The following is an 18,249-nucleotide window of genomic DNA, read 5'->3' as shown; positions in this document are numbered from 1 at the left end:
AGAATGAGTTTATACAACTAGATTGGCGACGATGTGACCCACAACAACATTGTCTACTAACTAATTATGATATTGTTAAGTACCATTTCACTAAAATCAAACCATATAAAAATTTTAATTGTAAAATATATCATATTTTAGTACAATATATTAAATATTTAAAAATTGCCAAAAATTGTTTAAATATTATTTTCATTTATTTTATTAAATTTTCAAAATTTTAAAAACTAATTATTAGTCTCTTTTAACAATTTTATAATTAATAATCAAACCACCTATTTTATTTAAAAATTCAAACATGGATTATGTTGTTAAGTATGTGACTTTTCATAATCATGTTTTGGAACTTTTAATTTAAACTTTTGAGCAGTACATTTATCTTTGTTTTTTTTTAATCTAATGATTAGATAATCTATAATGGACTAAGAAATAAGAATATTTGTAGGAACATCAATATCTGACATGTTATTTATAATAACAATATTAATTAGAGTGATAAAATAATATGTCAATCTTAATCCACTGATTTTATATGTAAATAATCGTATGATAAGAACTCTTATTATTAAACTAAATTAAATATGCTACGGATTATATTAGACATTTATGTACTAAAAATATATGATATGTGTAGTAATCAAAAGCTATTTTGATATTTCATTATTAGAATAAATGTTTGAATAATTCAATTATAGTTAATCAACTTAATCTAATCCTTATAAATCTCTTTAAGTATACAGTAGTAAAAAAACACATGGATCAGTTAATAAAAACTAATAATAATAATAATAATAATATTATTATTATTATTATTATAAAATTAAATATAAATAATTGTTATAATTTTATTATAAATAATTTTTATTTACTTTGTAGAAAACTTTTTAACTAAAAATAATTAAATTTAAAAAATAATCAAATCCTAAAAAATGACTTAATTTAAAAGAACAGTCACTTAAGTTATGTAATTTATAAAATATTTATTTAATTTAAAATAACTTTAATTAAAGGATAAAATTAAAAAATAACTGTAAACACAACAAGCGAATCCTTTTTAGAGTGTAATATTTTTTCGAATATTAATCAATTATAAATTGTCATATAAGTTATTACACTGACTATCTTAAATTTTATTTTAATAATTATTTTTTAATTAATCATGTGTAATAAAACTTCCCTGTTAGAGACTATGGGCATAATTTTTTTACTGGAATTTCTTTTGGGTTGTTGAGACTTTTATAGATAACTCTGGCCCAATCATTGCTCCAATCCTGTTATGCATATTCCTTTAGTGATCTCTTTTTTCACCCCCATATTTTACTTTCTTCTGCATAATTAATAACAAAAGAAATTATTCGACTTATGAATTAATTCATAATTCAACATTTACTTTTAAACTGTGTAATTAAAATAGTTTTTTTAATTTTCAAATAACGTAATCATAAGCTATTCTTTGTATAAAAAACAATTGAATTATATAAATCAGACGTATTTTTTCATAGAAAAAAACATTCAAATTATGTAATTCAGAAGTATATTCTGATTGACATAATTTAATTTTTTTTACTTTTATATAGTTTAAAATTATATAATTTAAAAATATTTTTATAAAATGATAACTTTTAAATTGTACAAAGACATTGTTTTTAGTCGATACACAATAAAACACATACACAATGATAGTGGTAAGGGATGACGGTAACAGGGTCAGTTTGGTTATTTAACCACCCCATGGTAGTGCACATAAAACTTATGGCGTGACAGAAAGAAATGGGCTTCTGATTAGTGACAACATGGCCTAATTTATTAGTTGGTCCTTCTTTTCTCTATTGCTATTTACACTTTCTTTATATAAGTTTTGCGTTTCCCCCTACAAAATTCCTCTTCCCAAATAGCATGTTCTGAAAGTTAATTTTGTAACGATTAAATGTTAAATTCATTCTAAAAAGTGCTATTTTATGAAATTTTAATAACACTTCCGAAAACTAATTATAGGTATCAAATTGTGAGCATTGTTAGTATTAATGTTTTATTTTATAATGAGAAGAGTCCTTGAAAATAAAAGATCTTAATATTCAGATTGAAGTCATGAAGAGCAGAGGCACATGCAGAGAACCCAATTCTGTTCTTCTTTACTCTTTAGAAAGCACATCATAAAAGGGTAAAATATTATCATAGTATGAAGATAAGAATATATCTAATGTTAAAATAATAGGATTAAATATGTTTTTTTTTTTCTCTTAATTTCTAATAAAAATTGGAAATGGTCCTCCTCGAAATTTTGAACTAATTTAGTCTCTCAATTTTAGGAATTTAGTCCCTCCTCGTTTAACTCATTTTTACTTCAATATTAACTGAGGAACGCATATAAAACGTCAAATAAACTTAATAAAATTTTGTTAAAAGAACTAAATTTACTCAATTTTTAAAGACGAGAGACTAAATTGGTTTAAAGTTTCGAAAAGAGACTAATTCCAATTTTAACTAAAAATTAAGGAACTACGAACATATTTAACCCAAAATCCAAAATAATTCGATCTTTCATTACATCGTGTATATGTAAAAATGCAAAAAGTCTATGTTTAATATCAAAATACTCTTTGCATTTGGATTAAAGAATTAACTAATATTTACATAACCAGCCAATGTTGTTGTTTTTTTTAATATTGGTTAAATTTATTTAATTCTACTAACTATACTTTATTTTTATTTTTTTCAAAAGATACTCTTCCTTATAATTCGACAATAAGAGTCCAATAATGTTACTGAAATATATTCTCAATTAATTGGACAGTATTTATTTTTCATAATTATAATGAACTCAAATATTTTTCAGTACTATTTTTCCTTAGATTCTATTTTTTCAAGGGAAATGTCAAGTGCCCTTTTAAAAAAAAAAAAAAAAAAACTCTTTTTATCAGAATGCAAACGAATACACTTTTTTTTTTAATCTGTTAAATGTATACTTTAATGTTTTTCAAACTAGAAAATAGAAAAGTAAAATGGACGAATATAAAATAAACATACAAAATTTAAGTAAAAATGAAAGCTTAGAATAAGTGTAAGAAAAATGTCATTTGAAATTAATTTTTAGAAAAGTGATTTAATGAAGTCTTAGAGTATGTTTGGTAAAATCGACTGATAAATTGTAGCTATTAGCCGATAAGTTTGTAGGTGATTAAAAAGCTTATTAAACTAGAAGTATTTAATAAATTAATTGATTAAATAGTTGTTAAATATAAAATGACATAAAAAAATACAATTAAATGAAGTTTTTTATATTAATGAAATTTGTGTCTATTTTATAAAAAAGTATCATGTAATTATAATTTGTATTTTAAGATAATTAATTTCTTTTCAAATTTTTATCACCTCTATTTATTTTCGAAAATCGCATAATATTTTTTTATTTAGACAACTTATTTCATTTAAATAAGATGATATAACGAGTATTAATAAAGTTTAACTTTTATTTAGTTTTGAAATTTAAAATATTTTATTTCTTAATTTAAGTTACTGTGATATTAAATTTATTTTTTAGTAATACCATGTAATAAAAAATTAGTTGCTTGGATTTTTCGTAAAATATTGTTGTGTCAATTTATAATGTTAAATACCTTTTAATATAAAGTATATAAAAGTTAAAAATAGTCCAACAAATATCACAAATAATATAATAATTAATCATTATCATAAAACTAAAGTAAATAGTAGAAGGTAAAAGAATTACGATAATAAAAAAATATTAAATGGTAAAATAATAATATAATAAAATTATAAATTAAAGATTAGAAAATAGCTTTTAAGCTTATTAATTGAACTTTTTTTGACATAAAGTTTTTTAATATACTTGTTAATAAGTCAAATTATCCTTTAATCTAATGAAATAAACTTAAAATGAACTAACAAAATATTCATACCTTTGTTTAATTGTTTTTCTTTCTTTATCCCTCTTAAACAACCTATATTAATGTAAATATTAAATTAATTTGAAAGGAGAGGCACTTTGGTCAAAGTATTTTAAAGTAATAAAATTTTCCGCTTTTGTCACAAATACTCACTCTCCCACATACCACCTTCTGTGATGCTCTATATAGTCGTCACTCACCTTTATTTCCTTTCCAAAAACAAAATCCATGTTAATTTAAATTAGAATCCTTATATATTTTATCACACTTCCATAGTCAACACGCTTTTTCTAATGTTAGTGACTCAAAGTTCTTATAAGAAAATTCATTTCTTTATCTGTTGTTTCTAAAATTGTAAAAATAATATTTTTTTTCAATTATATTTTTATTTTTACTGCTAAGGTGACTTAAAAATCAAAATAATAGACAATTTTATATTAAAAAAAATAATGTTACCGAGGAGAAACATCCCAATAAATGGTTTAATAATGAAGCACGAAGATTTTGCTTACCCCACACGCTTTCTCTCCCACAGAAATTCATTTTTCCGATCGTAACCCTCGAACACTACAATCCTATCCTTGACCATGCAAACAAAAACAGCATATTCACAGAACAAAAACTCACAACAAGACAATGTTAAACAGTTGTTTATCCTAATGTTTTAACTCCTTAAATTAATACTTACGTTTAAATTCATTCAATTAGTTTCGACAATATCAGTGCTTTCCAATTCATTCCAGAACCCTCTTCAGAAATCCCCAAATGAATGTTACTGCTGAGGCGTATTATAATAAATAACCATTTATGAATAAATTATTATTTAATATAAATAGTAAAATATGTTTTTAACTTTTAAAATTTTATGTTATAACAGTTGAAACTATCTTAGATTAAGAAAAGAAACTGAAGCATCTTAATAAGAGCATTAATGATGTCATAAATGAAAGACTTTCTAATTTAAACACTAAGCAACTGATGGAAAAGAAAATTAAAAAAACATAAAACATAAAATTATTTTGTTTTCTCAGTTCTCTTTTGGCATAAAATTAAACAAGAGACTATGATCCTCTAGAAGTCATCACCATCGTAACCGAGATCTTCTTCAACCTTCTGCGCCGCATCATCAGCAATCTTATTTTCCAGATACTCAGCACCCTCCACAAGCGCGACTCCACCTAGAACCCCAGCGACCGCACCCACAGCCAATCCCGCCCCCATTCCACCAAACTTACTCTTCTTTTTCTCCTCTTTAGGCGCGTACCCGTACGCGCTGCTCCCCTGCCCATACGATGCCGTTTGCGGAGGCGCATTATAACCATACCCACTCTGAGGTGGCGCACCATAACCCTGCTGTGGCACACCGTAGCCCTGCTGCGGTGGTGCACCGTAACCCTGCTGCGGTGGTGCACCGTAACCCTGTGTAGGCGCATTGTAAGGATACCCACTTGGCGGCGCCGCCGAATAATAGGCGTCCTGTGGCGGAGCACCGTAGGGAGGGTACCCATAGCCTTGCGGAGCAGGAGAATAATCCCTAACGCCGTAAGCCGGCGCTTGGTAACCACCGGGTGGAGGATAGTGAGGCTGCGGCTCTCTGATGGTCACGGTGACCTCGATTTTCCCTTGTGGTCTGCCGGATGGACGCTTCAGCATGAGACTGCGGCTCACGCGCTCACCCATTCCGGCGTCGTTGAGAATCTCGGAGAGCTTGAGCTTAGCCGAGCCGATGAGCGGCTTGGTGTCTTCTTCCTCTTTGACGGCGTGAACAACGTCGATGTAGAGCGTTTGATCTTCGAGGGGCTTTGGCGGTACCGGAATTACGAGAGTCTGATCCCAATTGGCCTCGGTGTCACCGTTCTCGTCCACATGCGTGGAGAGCTTGTTGCCGGGTTCCACCCAAACGACGACGTACGGACGGTTTTCACCGTTGCGCCAGTTCACGTTCTTCAACCCACGCGCCGATGAGATTTTCACTTCCACCTCGTAGCGAGAACCCATTTCTGACGTTGCAACTGTGAGTAATTTTGTTGACTCGTAGGTTTTGGTTCAGAAATACAAGAGACTAGTACGATTTTATAGGAGAGTTTGTTTGGGTTCTTTCGTTTTGCCACTGCTTTCCCATTTAATTACGACTTTGCCATCGTGGGGGAAATTGACAAATGGAAAGGTTCTCTGTTTCGGGCATGGTTGGTGGGCGTATGTGCCAGAAAAAGGTATCTTGGATATGGAAAGAAACAAAGAAAAATACAAGTTTACTTTTAAATTAAGTTTCTGGAAATATATATAATTACAGTATTAGTTAATTTCTCTACTTTGTTTACTTTTTTTATTGGGATAAAGAATTTTGATGTAACATCTCGTGTTATAATTGTTTTATTAGTTAAAGAGTTTATAATTGAAACTATACAAAAATAACTATATAAATATAATTTATGTATTTTAGTAAAATATAAGTCTTATTTAAAAGAACATGGAATATTCTATCATGAAAAAAATCATACATAAATAATTTTCACTAGAACTAATTTATTACTGCAATCTTTCACTTATAACGTAAGAAAATACACGATCATAATAAAGACAAAATTCTAAATCAAAATAAGTTAGTATATTTAAAAATAAATAAATTTATAACATGATAAAATTCTAAATCAAAGTTAGTATATTCAAAAAATAAATTAATTTATACATAGGACAAATAATTAATATAAACAATCAATTTCAAACAATTAATTCACTACACACCATTCTCTATATTATAAAATTTCTATCTCTGAGAAGATTTATGTAGTGAATTTGATCAAGATTATTTTTAGTATGAATAAATTGTAAACCTAATTAAGACTTAAAAGTTAAGTCATTCATAATATCAATAATATTATACAAATAAATATGAGATTTAAAGAATAATATTATCAAGGATTAACCCTAACACTTAAAAGATTAGGAGATGCAATTCAAATTTGTAGAACTCTTAATAGACGAGAAAAGAAATAAAAATAAGTGCCACAACAAATGAGTTTTGATAAGTCTTGAAAATTACCACAATTAAGAAATACAAATTCTTGATAAAATAAAAAATGGTTCAGGAAAGAATCCTGACAAAGAATTTCTTTCACTTCAAATAATAAATTTTTAGATCTTTTATTTAAACTCAAACAATTAGACATTGTGTTCTCATTTCAAGCAAATAATAGTAACACCTAAGCCTCACATGTAATTACATCTTCATTAAATGAATCACCATCTTTTGTAAAGTTTTTTTAACTGTACTGTATGTCCCATCGGTCAGTCGGCCCAAGATAATCCTAAGAGGCCCACCGGTCTTACGGTTAAACGAACAGCCACGTAGCATCGTTAAAGTATAAGACCATCGGTCAAACGGATAAAATACAAGACCATCGGTCAAACGGTTGAACATATAAGTCATGACTTAACCATATTCATATCCATCGGTCCGCCGGTAAAGAAGCAGCGATGGACCTCCTAGCCTGGAGGGCCCGTCGGTTCATCGGTACAACAACAGCGATGGACCCTCTAACCTCGAGGGCCCATCGGTTCGTCGGTAAAACAGCAGCGATGGACCTTATAAAAGCACCTGTCGGCTGATCGGTAAAACACAGATTGTTAGTCTGTTGAAAACATAACGTCATAAACCCAGCCAAGCAGCCATCGGTCGCACGGTTAAATAACTAAAGCCAATAATTATCGGTTAAACGAGTCAATAATCTTCATTAGGGGGTCATTGGGCCGTGATTAAGAAACCCTAATTACAGGCCCATGTCGAAGGCTATAAATAGGGCCCAAAGGTAGGTTGGTGAGGATCTTAATTTCGCATTTATTACAGCTGATATTCTGATACACCGACCGGCCCTTTCTGACTTAAGCATCGAAGTACTTTAGACAGGTACCCCGATCGTCATCCCAACCGATCGAGCTAAGGAGTGGATTTCGCTGAAGTTTCTGGAGAGGAGAAAGGTAACGCGAAGTGAAGAGGTTCTTTTAGTAGGCTCTTGGTCCCTACCCCGAAATATTTTGGCGCCCACCGTGGGGCCGAGCAGTCTTCTTTGAGAATATACCCATATGGTGACCACGAGGAACCGAAACAGCAACATGGACGGAGGAAGAGTGCCTGATGATCAAGCGGACACTAGAGAACTGATAAGAATGATGCAGCAGGGATGGACGAGATGCAGAGGAATTATGAAGCGCAGATGCAGATCTTACGAGAGGAGAATGCCATCTTAAGGCAGAAGGAAGAGGGAATCCCGTCGACGCCTATCGTACCCGACCCAAACAGGTTAAGTCGTGTACAGCAGCACAGGGACGCCGAACGGGTAGAGAGCCGCCTCCCCCCTACAGGGCATGAACAATCACATCCAGCTCGGATTGAGAAGACGCAGGCTTCAAGGGGAAATCCGTCACGCACGGTGGCGGAGAGCTCAGGGGCAAACGACGAGGGTCGCCCATCGCGCCAACCGATCCCCGCGTCGGGATCTTCCCCCTTTACTTCGTATATTTTGGAGACGCCGCTATCGGAGAAGTGGAAAATGCCGACTTTTGACAAGTACGACGGCACGACCGACCCAGACAATCACATGCGGGTCTTCATGCATCAGATGATGTTTCACGCCGTCAGCGATCCCATCTGGTGCCGAGTCTTCTCAACTTCGTTGACTGGGGAGGCATTGGAGTGGTTCTCCGAGTTACCGACCGATTGTATTGACTCGTTTGCCACTTTGAAGGCAAGGTTCAGCACACAGTTCGCGCCCCTGAAACCGGCCATTCTGACGGTCGACAATCTGGTGAACATCCGACAAGAGGATGGGGAATCACTGAGGAGTTACCTTGATCGGTATAACCGAATGTCGGTCAAGATAAAAGGTCTCAGTGACGAGATTGCGCGACATCACTTCTCTTACGGACTCCAGCCGGGAGTTTTTGCGGACAAGATAAGCCGTAAGAAGCTGCAGACGATGGAGGAGATGAGGGAACGCGCAGCCAAATTCATACAGATGGAAGATATGCAGGAGTTTAGGGTGAAGAAGAGGGAGAAGGAGGATGCTGCGCTCCCAAAGCCGATCGCTCCTAGACCGAGCAAACCTGTAGCCCGACCCACCGAAAGGAAGCCACCAAAGTTCACAACCTACACTCCTCTGGCTGTTCCCCGAGCCAGGATCCTGCAAGAGGCCTTCAGCGCCGATTCGCTCCCAGCGATTAGGAAGAAGCCTCCGCCACCCGATGCCGACGGGAGTAAACATTGCCAGTACCATCGGACTATCGGGCATACCACCGAAGAGTGCCACACGCTCCGCGACAAAATAGAAAAGCTCATTCGGCAGGGACACTTGAAGAAATACATTCGGCAAGATCGTCCCCCGCGGAGTCCGGTGAGGAACCGAAGCCCGATGAGAAGGGTCCCCCCGGCCCGATCGAAGAAGAAAAGAGAGCCCGAGCGCGAGAAACGAAAGAGAGGACCATCCCGGTCACATCGGAGTCCAAGAAGGAGCCGCAGTCGTAGCCATGAGAGACCCCTGAGGGGTTATATCAATACCATCTCCGGAGGGTTCGCCGGAGGAGGGTCAAGCTCCGCAGCTCGAAAAAGGCACGTTCGGGCGTTGAAGTCGGTTCATCTGGTCGAGAAGAAGATCCGCTCGATGCCTCCCATCATATTCACGGACGACGACTTCAAGGCGCCCGATCCTGATCATGATGACCCGATGGTCATCTCGATAGAGGTGGCCGAGTATGGGATCGGGAAGGTGTTGGTCGATCAGGGAAGCTCTGTCAACATCCTATACTGGAAGACTTTCCAGAGGATGAACCTCTCCGAGGACCTGATCGTACCATACAATGAGCAGATAGTAGGTTTCTGGGGCGAACGGGTGGACACGAGGGGATATGTGGATCTTCGTACGAGGATCGGCTCGAGGAAGAACGGCCGAGAGGTAAGGGTTAGATTCCTTTTGGTTGAAGCTAACACTTCGTACAATGTATTGCTAGGGAGACCCTGTTTGAACGCTTTCAGAGCGATCGTGTCTACCCTTCACCTGGCCATGAAGTTCCCGTCGGACAAGGGGACAATATGCACGGTACATGCAGATCAACAAGTCGCCAGGCAGTGCTATGCTGCAGGATTGAGGATCAGGCCTCACAGTCGTCCGCGTAAACAACACCGATCAGAGGTAGCGATGACAGACCTAGACCCCCGGACGAATACAGAGGATCGGCTGCAACCAGAAGGAGAAACCAAGGAGATCCTGATCGGAAGCCAACCTGGACAGCTCACGAAGATCGGGGGAGTCCTGAGCGCGGAAGAGGAAGAACTCCTCGGCGCGGTGATCCTAGAAAACAAAGATCTGTTTGCATGGTCGAGCGCCGATATGCCAGGCGTCCATCCGGATGTGATGTCCCACAAATTAGCCATCTTCCGGGAAGCTCGCCCGGTCGCTCAGAAGAAAAGAAAGATGGGAGAAGAGAGAAGGAAGGCGATCGAGGAAGAAGTGAGAAAGCTAGAAGGGGCTGGATTCATCAGGGAGATTAAGTATACTACATGGTTGGCGAACGTGGTCATGGTGAAGAAAACGAGCGGGAAGTGGAGGATGTGCACGGACTTCACCGACCTCAATAAAGCCTGCCCGAAGGACGCATACCCGTTGCCCAGCATCGATCGGCTGGTGGATGGAGCCTCTGGGCACAATTATTTGAGCTTCCTGGATGCGTACTCTGGGTACAACCAGATTCCCATGTATGGCCCAGACAGATCCAAAACGGCGTTCATAACAGATCGATCAAACTTCTGCTACGAGGTCATGCCGTTCGGTCTGAAGAACGCGGGGGCTACCTATCAGAGGCTGATGGATCGGGTCTTCCGCGGGCAGATCGGTCGGTCCATGGAGGTGTATGTGGACGACATGGTCGTGAAGTCGCAGACTGTCGAGGACCACGTACGCGACCTCGGCGAGGTCTTCCACCAGGTGCGCAAATATAATATGCGTCTCAACCCAGAGAAGTGTGTCTTTGGGGTGCCGGTAGGGAAATTTCTAGGCTTCATGCTGACTGCCCGAGGCATAGAGGCAAATCCAGACACGTGCGCTGCTATCGTTGAGATGAGAAGTCCTAAAAACTTGAAGGAGGTTCAGCGGTTGATGGGGCGGCTGACTTCTCTGGCACGTTTTCTACCCAGGATGACGGAGAAGGTTAGGCCGATCCTGAAGATCATGAAGAAACAGACTACTGAGAAGTGGGATGATCGGTGCGAGGCGGCATTTCAGCATATAAAGGAGATTATCAGCAGTCCACCAATAATGAGCCGACCGGTGGAAGGACTGCCTCTGCAGTTATACCTGTCGGTATTAGACGACACGATCAGTGCGACCGTAATACAAGAAGTCCCGGAGCAGCGACCTGTTTATTTCATCAGCCGAGTTCTACAAAGTGCAGAAACGAGGTATCAGCTGATAGAGAAGATAGCCTTGGCGCTATTAACGGCCGCACGTCGGTTGCGCCAGTACTTCTAGAGTCATCAGGTGATCGTCCGAACCGATCATCCCATAGCCAAGATACTCCAGAAGCCCGACTTAGCTGGTAGAATGATCGCCTGGTCAGTTGAATTATCCGAGTTCGGTCTCAAGTACGAACCTAGAGGATCTGTCAAAGGGCAGCATTTGGCCGACTTTGCAGCCGAACTCCACGGACCGATCCCTTCGTCAGAGCAAACGTGGATTCTCTTCGTCGATGGGTCGTCGGACAAACGAAATGCTGGAGCAGGAATCGTCATTGAAGGACCGAACGACTTCACGGTGGAGCACTCCTTGCAGTTCAAGTTTAAAGCCTCAAATAACCAGGCGGAGTATGAAGCGCTGATTGCCGGGTTAAGACTAGCAAAAGACTTGGGCGCGATGAAGTTGAAGTGTAACACTGATTCGAAGCTTGTGGTCGGACAGGTGCAGGGTGAATATCAGGTTAAGGATGATTTATTACTCCAGTACTATCACAAGGTTGTTGAAGCCATGAAAGAATTCGAAGAGGTGACCATCCATCACATCCCCCGAGCGGAAAACGCCAGAGCCGACAGGCTATCTAAGCTAGCAGAAGGAAAAGAGAAGGGCCAGTTGAAGACAATTATCAGGCAAACCTTGACGAGACCGTCAGCGGGAGAATGTGCTGCGACGGATCGATCGGCCGACTGGATTGGGGAGGTGCGAGAACTTCTAAAGAGATGCGAGGCCGGCGAAGAGACCAGACCGACTGAGAGAAGACGAGCACTCCGGTTCGTGATCATTGGAGAAGATCTATATAAGAGAGGCTTCACAGCGCCGCTCCTCAAGTGCTTATCAGCAGACGAAGCGGAGTACGTCATGAATGAGGTCCATAACGACATTTGTGGAATGCACACCGGTCGGAGGACGATGAAAGCGAGAATACTCCGAGCGGGATATTTTTGGCCGACCATGGAACAAGACTGTGAATCCATGATACGCAAGTGTGAAGGATGCCAAGCCCATGGAAATGATGTGAAGAAGGCTCCGACCGAGTTACACAGCTTAACAGCTCCATGGCCGTTCGCTCAATGGGGCATGGATATCGTCGGACCTTTCCCGGTTGGCCGAGCGCAGAAGAAATTCATACTTGTGGCAGTGGACTATTTCACGAAGTGGGTAGAAGCAGAGGCATTGGCTAACATAACCGCTCGGCAAGTTCACTCCTTCGTCTGGCGCAACATCATATGCCGTTTCGGCCTCCCTCACACGATCATCACCGACAACGGCCGTCAGTTCATCGACAAAAAACTGAGGGACTTCTATAAGCAGGTAGGAATAAGACACGTTACCAGCTCGGTCGAGCATCCCCAAACCAATGGCCAGGCTGAGGCCATGAACAAGGTTATAGTGGCTGAGTTGAAGAAAAGGTTGGGAGAAGCCAAAGGAGCATGGGTTGACGAGCTGCCACAAGTCCTTTGGGCCTATCGATGCACGCCGCATGGGACGACCGGGGAATCTCCCTTCAACCTGACGTATGGAACAGACGCCATGCTGCCAGTCGAGGTAGGGGAGCCGACTCTTCGGCGGGAGATGCAAGATCTCGAGGTGAATTGTGGACGACTGCGCGAGGAATTAGACTGGACGACCGAGCGAAGAGAACGAGCAGCCGTGCGAGCCGAAGCGTGCAAGAGAATGGTGGCAAGAAGGTATAACGCAAAGGTCAAACCAAGAAGCTTCGTCAGAGGAGATTTAGTTTGGAGAAAAACCAATGACGCGCGAAAAAAGTCAACACAGGGAAAGTTAGCACCAAACTGGGAGGGCCCGTTCCGCGTGACCGAGAGCCTGCAGAACGGAGCCTATCAGCTGGAGCACTTGAGCGGCAAAGAAATACCCAACACATGGAACGCGTCACACCTCAAAATGTATTACAGTTAACTATGAATAAAATGAGCGTTTCATGCAACTCCATCTAACAATCTGACCGACGGGGCTCCCTACGGGACCCAGGCAAAGCCTGACCGATCGAGACAGGGACTTCCAAGAGGAAGTCCCGCTCTGTCAGCACCGATCCTAGCGATCTAATTACCCTACGGGTAAACGAGTGACACGAGCTGTCTTGGTCGATCGGGGTATAACACCAACGATCTAAAAAACAAATTGAACGCGCAAAGGTCAACCGTACAGAACAGATAATCAAGATAACAAGAGTTTAAAGTTTGCGCGCCGGTCGTCCGGTCAGTTCAATACTAAGCGCAACCAAACAGAATTAACAAGTTAAACAATTACACGGCCGATCGCCAACGCTGGGAAACAACAAAAGTACGGCCGGTCGCCAACGTGAAGCAATAAACGAACGAAAGCAGGAAAGAACTAGCAGATGAAACAAAGAGGGAGCTAAAAATTTACATAAGTTTGTCAAAAAATAACCTAATAACCGAGCGAACGCGATCAATCGAATGGTCGATCGGGTTCGATCGGTTATATCAAAATGTACAAGTAAAAATAAAAATAATCTTATACAGGTGGGTCATTGACCTCGTCCAGTCGGTCAAACACCCTCTCAACCTTCCCGTCAACCACCCCCATATGCACGTCGAACCGGTCGGGAGAGCAGTTATAATAAAAGACCGCCAGATCGACGGCACTTTGGAATCCCGCCTCATATTGAGCAAATACCTGCTCGTCGGCCACTCCCAGCTCGGCCTCTAAGTCCTTTGCCTTCTTCTGCCAATCTGAAGCTGAACCGGCGGCGGCCATATGCTCCAGAGTCAGATCGTCGAAGCGTCGCTGGAGCTTGCGTAATTCTTCAGCGGCTTCACCTACCTTTGCTTGCTCCGCCTTTGCTCGATCGTCGGCAGCCTTCAGTAGTCCAGCACACTTGGCATGCTCAGCCTTAATGTCGTTCAGCCGGTCGAACTGCGTCTTTAGGTCGGCCGCCAATGCCTTCACCTCGTTGAGCTCAGTCTTGGCCGCCGCGAGCTCCTTCTCCAAGTTCTCTATCCTGCTCCGGTCGGGGCGAGGAAACTTGGTATATAAGGCAGCAAGCCTAAGGGCAAGCTCCCCGGCGGTTCTAATGGCTTCCTCTTCGGACACATCCTTCAGAGCGTCCGTCACTCGAGGTCCCAGCTGAAGGGAGACCTCTTCGTCAAGGCGGACATCACCGCCGAGGAAAGCGCCAGCGAGGGAACCAGACGTCTCCCCTTTTTTCTGTTTCTTAGAAGACCGACCGGTAGGGGAGTCGTCCTTCTTTGATTTTTTGCCTTTGTCCGCAGCAGCAGCAGCGCCAGAGCCGGGAGGCTTCACAATGAAACGAGGCCGTGAGACGGCACCCGAAGCCCCGGTCGGAGCAGTGGCAGCTGGAACTCGACCGGTCGAAGGGGCTGCAGGGACGGTCTGAAGCGGCACCACCTCCTCAGCGGTGTCCTCTCCCCGTCGTCGAGTCTTTGCGCGAGCCAGAAACTCGGCGTTAGGAGCGGTCGTCCGAGCCATTATATCTGCAAAACAGCAAAGTAAATAAGTTAACTGCGATCAATTTAACGATCGGTAATATCAGAACAACTAACCATAAACCGCCCTCGGTAAGTCCGGGGAGCGGAGGCATTGGATCAGCGGCCGCGGGGGGATCTTGTCGGGCAGGGTCTTGAGGACGGCCAGGTCAGCCCGCTCGGCCGGGGTCAACCGCTCTTCAGCCCAAGCATCAGTAGGAGGGGGGAATGCCGTCCAGTACAGCGGAAATTTAGGACGATTCTGCTTGTCGAAAATATATCTCCTCCCCTTGCCAGGAATCGCAACCTTAAAAAATCCGGTCTTGAAACCCTTGTAGGAGGCGAGATAGAGGGTGAGCAAACTCTTGTTCGCCCCGAGGAACGAAACCCAACCCTTAGACACCGTCGATCGAGTCTTATAGAAATGAAGGAACAAAGGCATGGTGGGAGTCAGGCCGGCCGCCCGGCATAGAACGTCGAACGCTTGCATAGACGCCCACGCGTTCGGGTATATCTTCGTCGGCGCGTACTGGATCTGGCGGAGGACTGCCATCTGCCAATCGGCAAACGGCACAGTCAAACCCAAATCATGGAAAAGGCAGGCGTACACATAGAAGAAATCTAGCTTCGCCTCGCCCTTCCCGTGGCACACTCTCTCGTTGCCGGCACATATTTTGACTCGGAGGAGCCCATCCTCTACTTCCTCGCTGAAAATCCTGGTCCGCTCGACCAGATCCCCCAGGTCGTTGCCCCATCGAAACCTTGTCGCGAGTGTGCGCGGCTCATAGGGGGCCCAGTCATACCCTGATATCTCTGGCAGATCGGCTTCGTCCCCCTCGTCGCGAACATCGATGCCTATGACGTCCCCGCTCTCGTCAGAAATAGCGACCGGCTCTTCCGCCTCAACGACCGGTGGCTCGGCTTCAGAGCTGCCACTTAGGAGAATTGGGGAACCTGTCGCGCTCGACACTCCCCCGAGCGAAGTTCCCGACTCAGACGAATCAAACAGGGCGGAAACTGACCCGACGCCCCCAGACCACCTGACCGCTCCACCCGACAGACCATCTGAACCTGATGCGCTGGAAGACATTTTTTACCTGCAAGCAAGAGAAGACGATCGGAGAATCGGCTAGAAAGAGAAAGGAAAACGTGAAAATAACGACAGCCACACAAACCTATTTATAGGGGGGACCATGTGACACGTGGCAACTCCAGAACCCTACGATCACATTCAGATCGACGGTCCATACTTCGCGACGCTTCAAATCATAACTGTCAGGCACGATCCACGAGGCAACATAACCGTTGAGAAACGCCGGCAGTCAATCGGCACCACGATCTCGGTAAAACCTCCTCGCTTCATTTCCATCGCTCAAGGCTGGGGGGGCTTGTGTACTGTATGTCCCATCGGTCAGTCGGCCCAAGATAATCCTAAGAGGCCCACCGGTCTTACGGTTAAACGAACAGCCATGTAGCATCGTTAAAGTATAAGACCATCGGTCAAACGGATAAAATACAAGACCATCGGTCAAACGGTTGAACATATAAGTCATGACTTAACCATATTCATATCCATCGGTCCGCCGGTAAAGAAGCAGCGATGGACCTCCTAGCCTGGAGGGCCCGTCGGTTCATCGGTACAACAACAGCGATGGACCCTCTAACCTCGAGGGCCCATCGGTTCGTCGGTAAAACAGCAGCGATGGACCTTATAAAAGCACCTGTCGGCTGATCGGTAAAACACAGATTGTTAGTCTGTTGAAAACATAACGTCATAAACCCAGCCAAGCAGCCATCGGTCGCACGGTTAAATAACTAAAGCCAATAATTATCGGTTAAACGAGTCAATAATCTTCATTAGGGGGTCATTGGGCCGTGATTAAGAAACCCTAATTACAGGCCCATGTCGAAGGCTATAAATAGGGCCCAAAGGTAGGTTGGTGAGGATCTTAATTTCGCATTTATTACAGCTGATATTCTGATACACCGACCGGCCCTTTCTGACTTAAGCATCGGAGTACTTTAGACAGGTACCCCGATCATCATCCCAACCGATCGAGCTAAGGAGTGGATTTCGCTGAAGTTTCTGGAGAGGAGAAAGGTAACGCGAAGTGAAGAGGTTCTTTTAGTAGGCTCTTGGTCCCTACCCCGAAACATTAACCAATTTAGTTCTTGCTTTTGTCATAGACCTTCATAAGCCTTGTATTGGATATTGGTTTTTCCTTTGATCTTGAATATGGACTTCATGATTATAAAGAGTTTCAGCATTGTTAATGATTATATCTTCCTTTATTAATTTAGTAAAGTCTATATAATCTCTTAGTTGAATCCTCATTTAATACACATTAATACAAAAGATTAAAAGACTTTCTTCCTTGAAAGTAATTCCACTTTTTAAATTGTAGAACATTTCCACTCATCAATATTTTCCAAAACCAACATAATCATTTCATTTTGAAAAACACCTTTCTCGCTGAGCGATACTGTGGTTCGCCCAGCAAGTGGATATTGGTAGAAAAATCTCTATAAATTCACCTAGAGAGGATTGTGCTTGCTCAACGAATAAAACCTCTAGGAATAATTTTCACAAAAAATTTCCATTGAGTTTTATCAAGCCCAGTAAGTGAAATGTCTTTGTTTTTTTTGACTTTCATTCAAATATTCTCCCTTAACAAGAGGATCACTCGTCCAACGAGTGAGTCCTCCCTTCCCTCACTGAATTCACGAATTATGCGTTTGTTCAGTGAGCGAGACACTAGCCTAGTGAATCTGCATAATTCATAATTCATAATTCATATCAGATATATGAAGTTGTTCCATTGGCCTTAACAAGTATTTTTCTTCCTTCTCACGAGTCAAATAAGGTTATACAAGTTCAAACCAATTAAACCATATTCACATGTCCTTAAAACAAACTTCTCTTCAAATCCCAAAAACATATAATTTTTTCCTCAATCACCGATTTAACCATTTCACCAATTCACATCTATTAAATAAGCAAAATCACATCATATATAAAATTCAGTCACTCTAAATAAAAAAAATCACCAACAATTTCATTCAACAATGCATTCTAATTAAATATCTTACTTCTCTTAACTAAGTATGATCACAAAATCTCTTCTACACTTGTGTATCCCTAATCACATATGAAACAATATTTGCATAAGAAAAGCTTAAATTAATGATATAATCATACCCTAATAAACCTAATCATACAAAGATTCATTTATAATTTTGAGTGGCACATGCAACCTCAAACTTCAAACTTCACACACGTAAGACCGAAACCAAAAAGCTCTAAAAAGAATAAAAAAAGAATGTACATTGTTCAACAAATTAATGAGATAGACACCTAAACCTTGTCGTAAG

At 41.2% G+C, this 18,249-nt stretch overlaps 2 protein-coding genes across 2 annotated transcripts; one reads left to right on the top strand and one right to left on the bottom strand.

Annotated features, from left to right (window-relative positions):
- Nucleotides 1–4,822: 4,822 nt before the first annotated feature.
- Nucleotides 4,823–5,971, bottom strand: LOC114180324 (uncharacterized). Its single transcript, XM_028066619.2, has one exon. It carries the CDS (start codon nucleotides 5,904–5,906, stop codon nucleotides 4,980–4,982), a length of 927 nt encoding a protein of 308 aa, XP_027922420.2. The 5' UTR covers nucleotides 5,907–5,971; the 3' UTR covers nucleotides 4,823–4,979.
- Nucleotides 5,972–8,089: 2,118 nt separating this feature from the next.
- On the top strand, nucleotides 8,090–11,428 carry LOC114191311 (uncharacterized). Its single transcript, XM_028080481.2, has one exon. The coding sequence runs from the start codon at nucleotides 8,090–8,092 to the stop codon at nucleotides 11,426–11,428; it is 3,339 nt and encodes a 1,112-aa protein (XP_027936282.2).
- Nucleotides 11,429–18,249: the final 6,821 nt, after the last annotated feature.

This window comes from Vigna unguiculata, chromosome 4 (assembly GCF_037176805.1).
Source record: "Vigna unguiculata cultivar grain cowpea cultivar isolate G323 ecotype 2 chromosome 4, ASM3717680v1, whole genome shotgun sequence".
In the NCBI taxonomy this organism is placed as follows: domain Eukaryota; kingdom Viridiplantae; phylum Streptophyta; class Magnoliopsida; order Fabales; family Fabaceae; genus Vigna; species Vigna unguiculata.
Note: the sequence above shows the minus strand (reverse complement) of the source record. Positions and strands in the feature narration are given on the sequence as shown.

Excerpts from the sequence above, each read along its gene's own strand:
- LOC114180324 (XM_028066619.2), bottom strand. The coding sequence starts at position 5,906 with ATGGGTTCTCGCTACGAGGTGGAAGTGAAAATCTCATCGGCGCGTGGG.
- LOC114191311 (XM_028080481.2), top strand. The coding sequence starts at position 8,090 with ATGGACGAGATGCAGAGGAATTATGAAGCGCAGATGCAGATCTTACGA.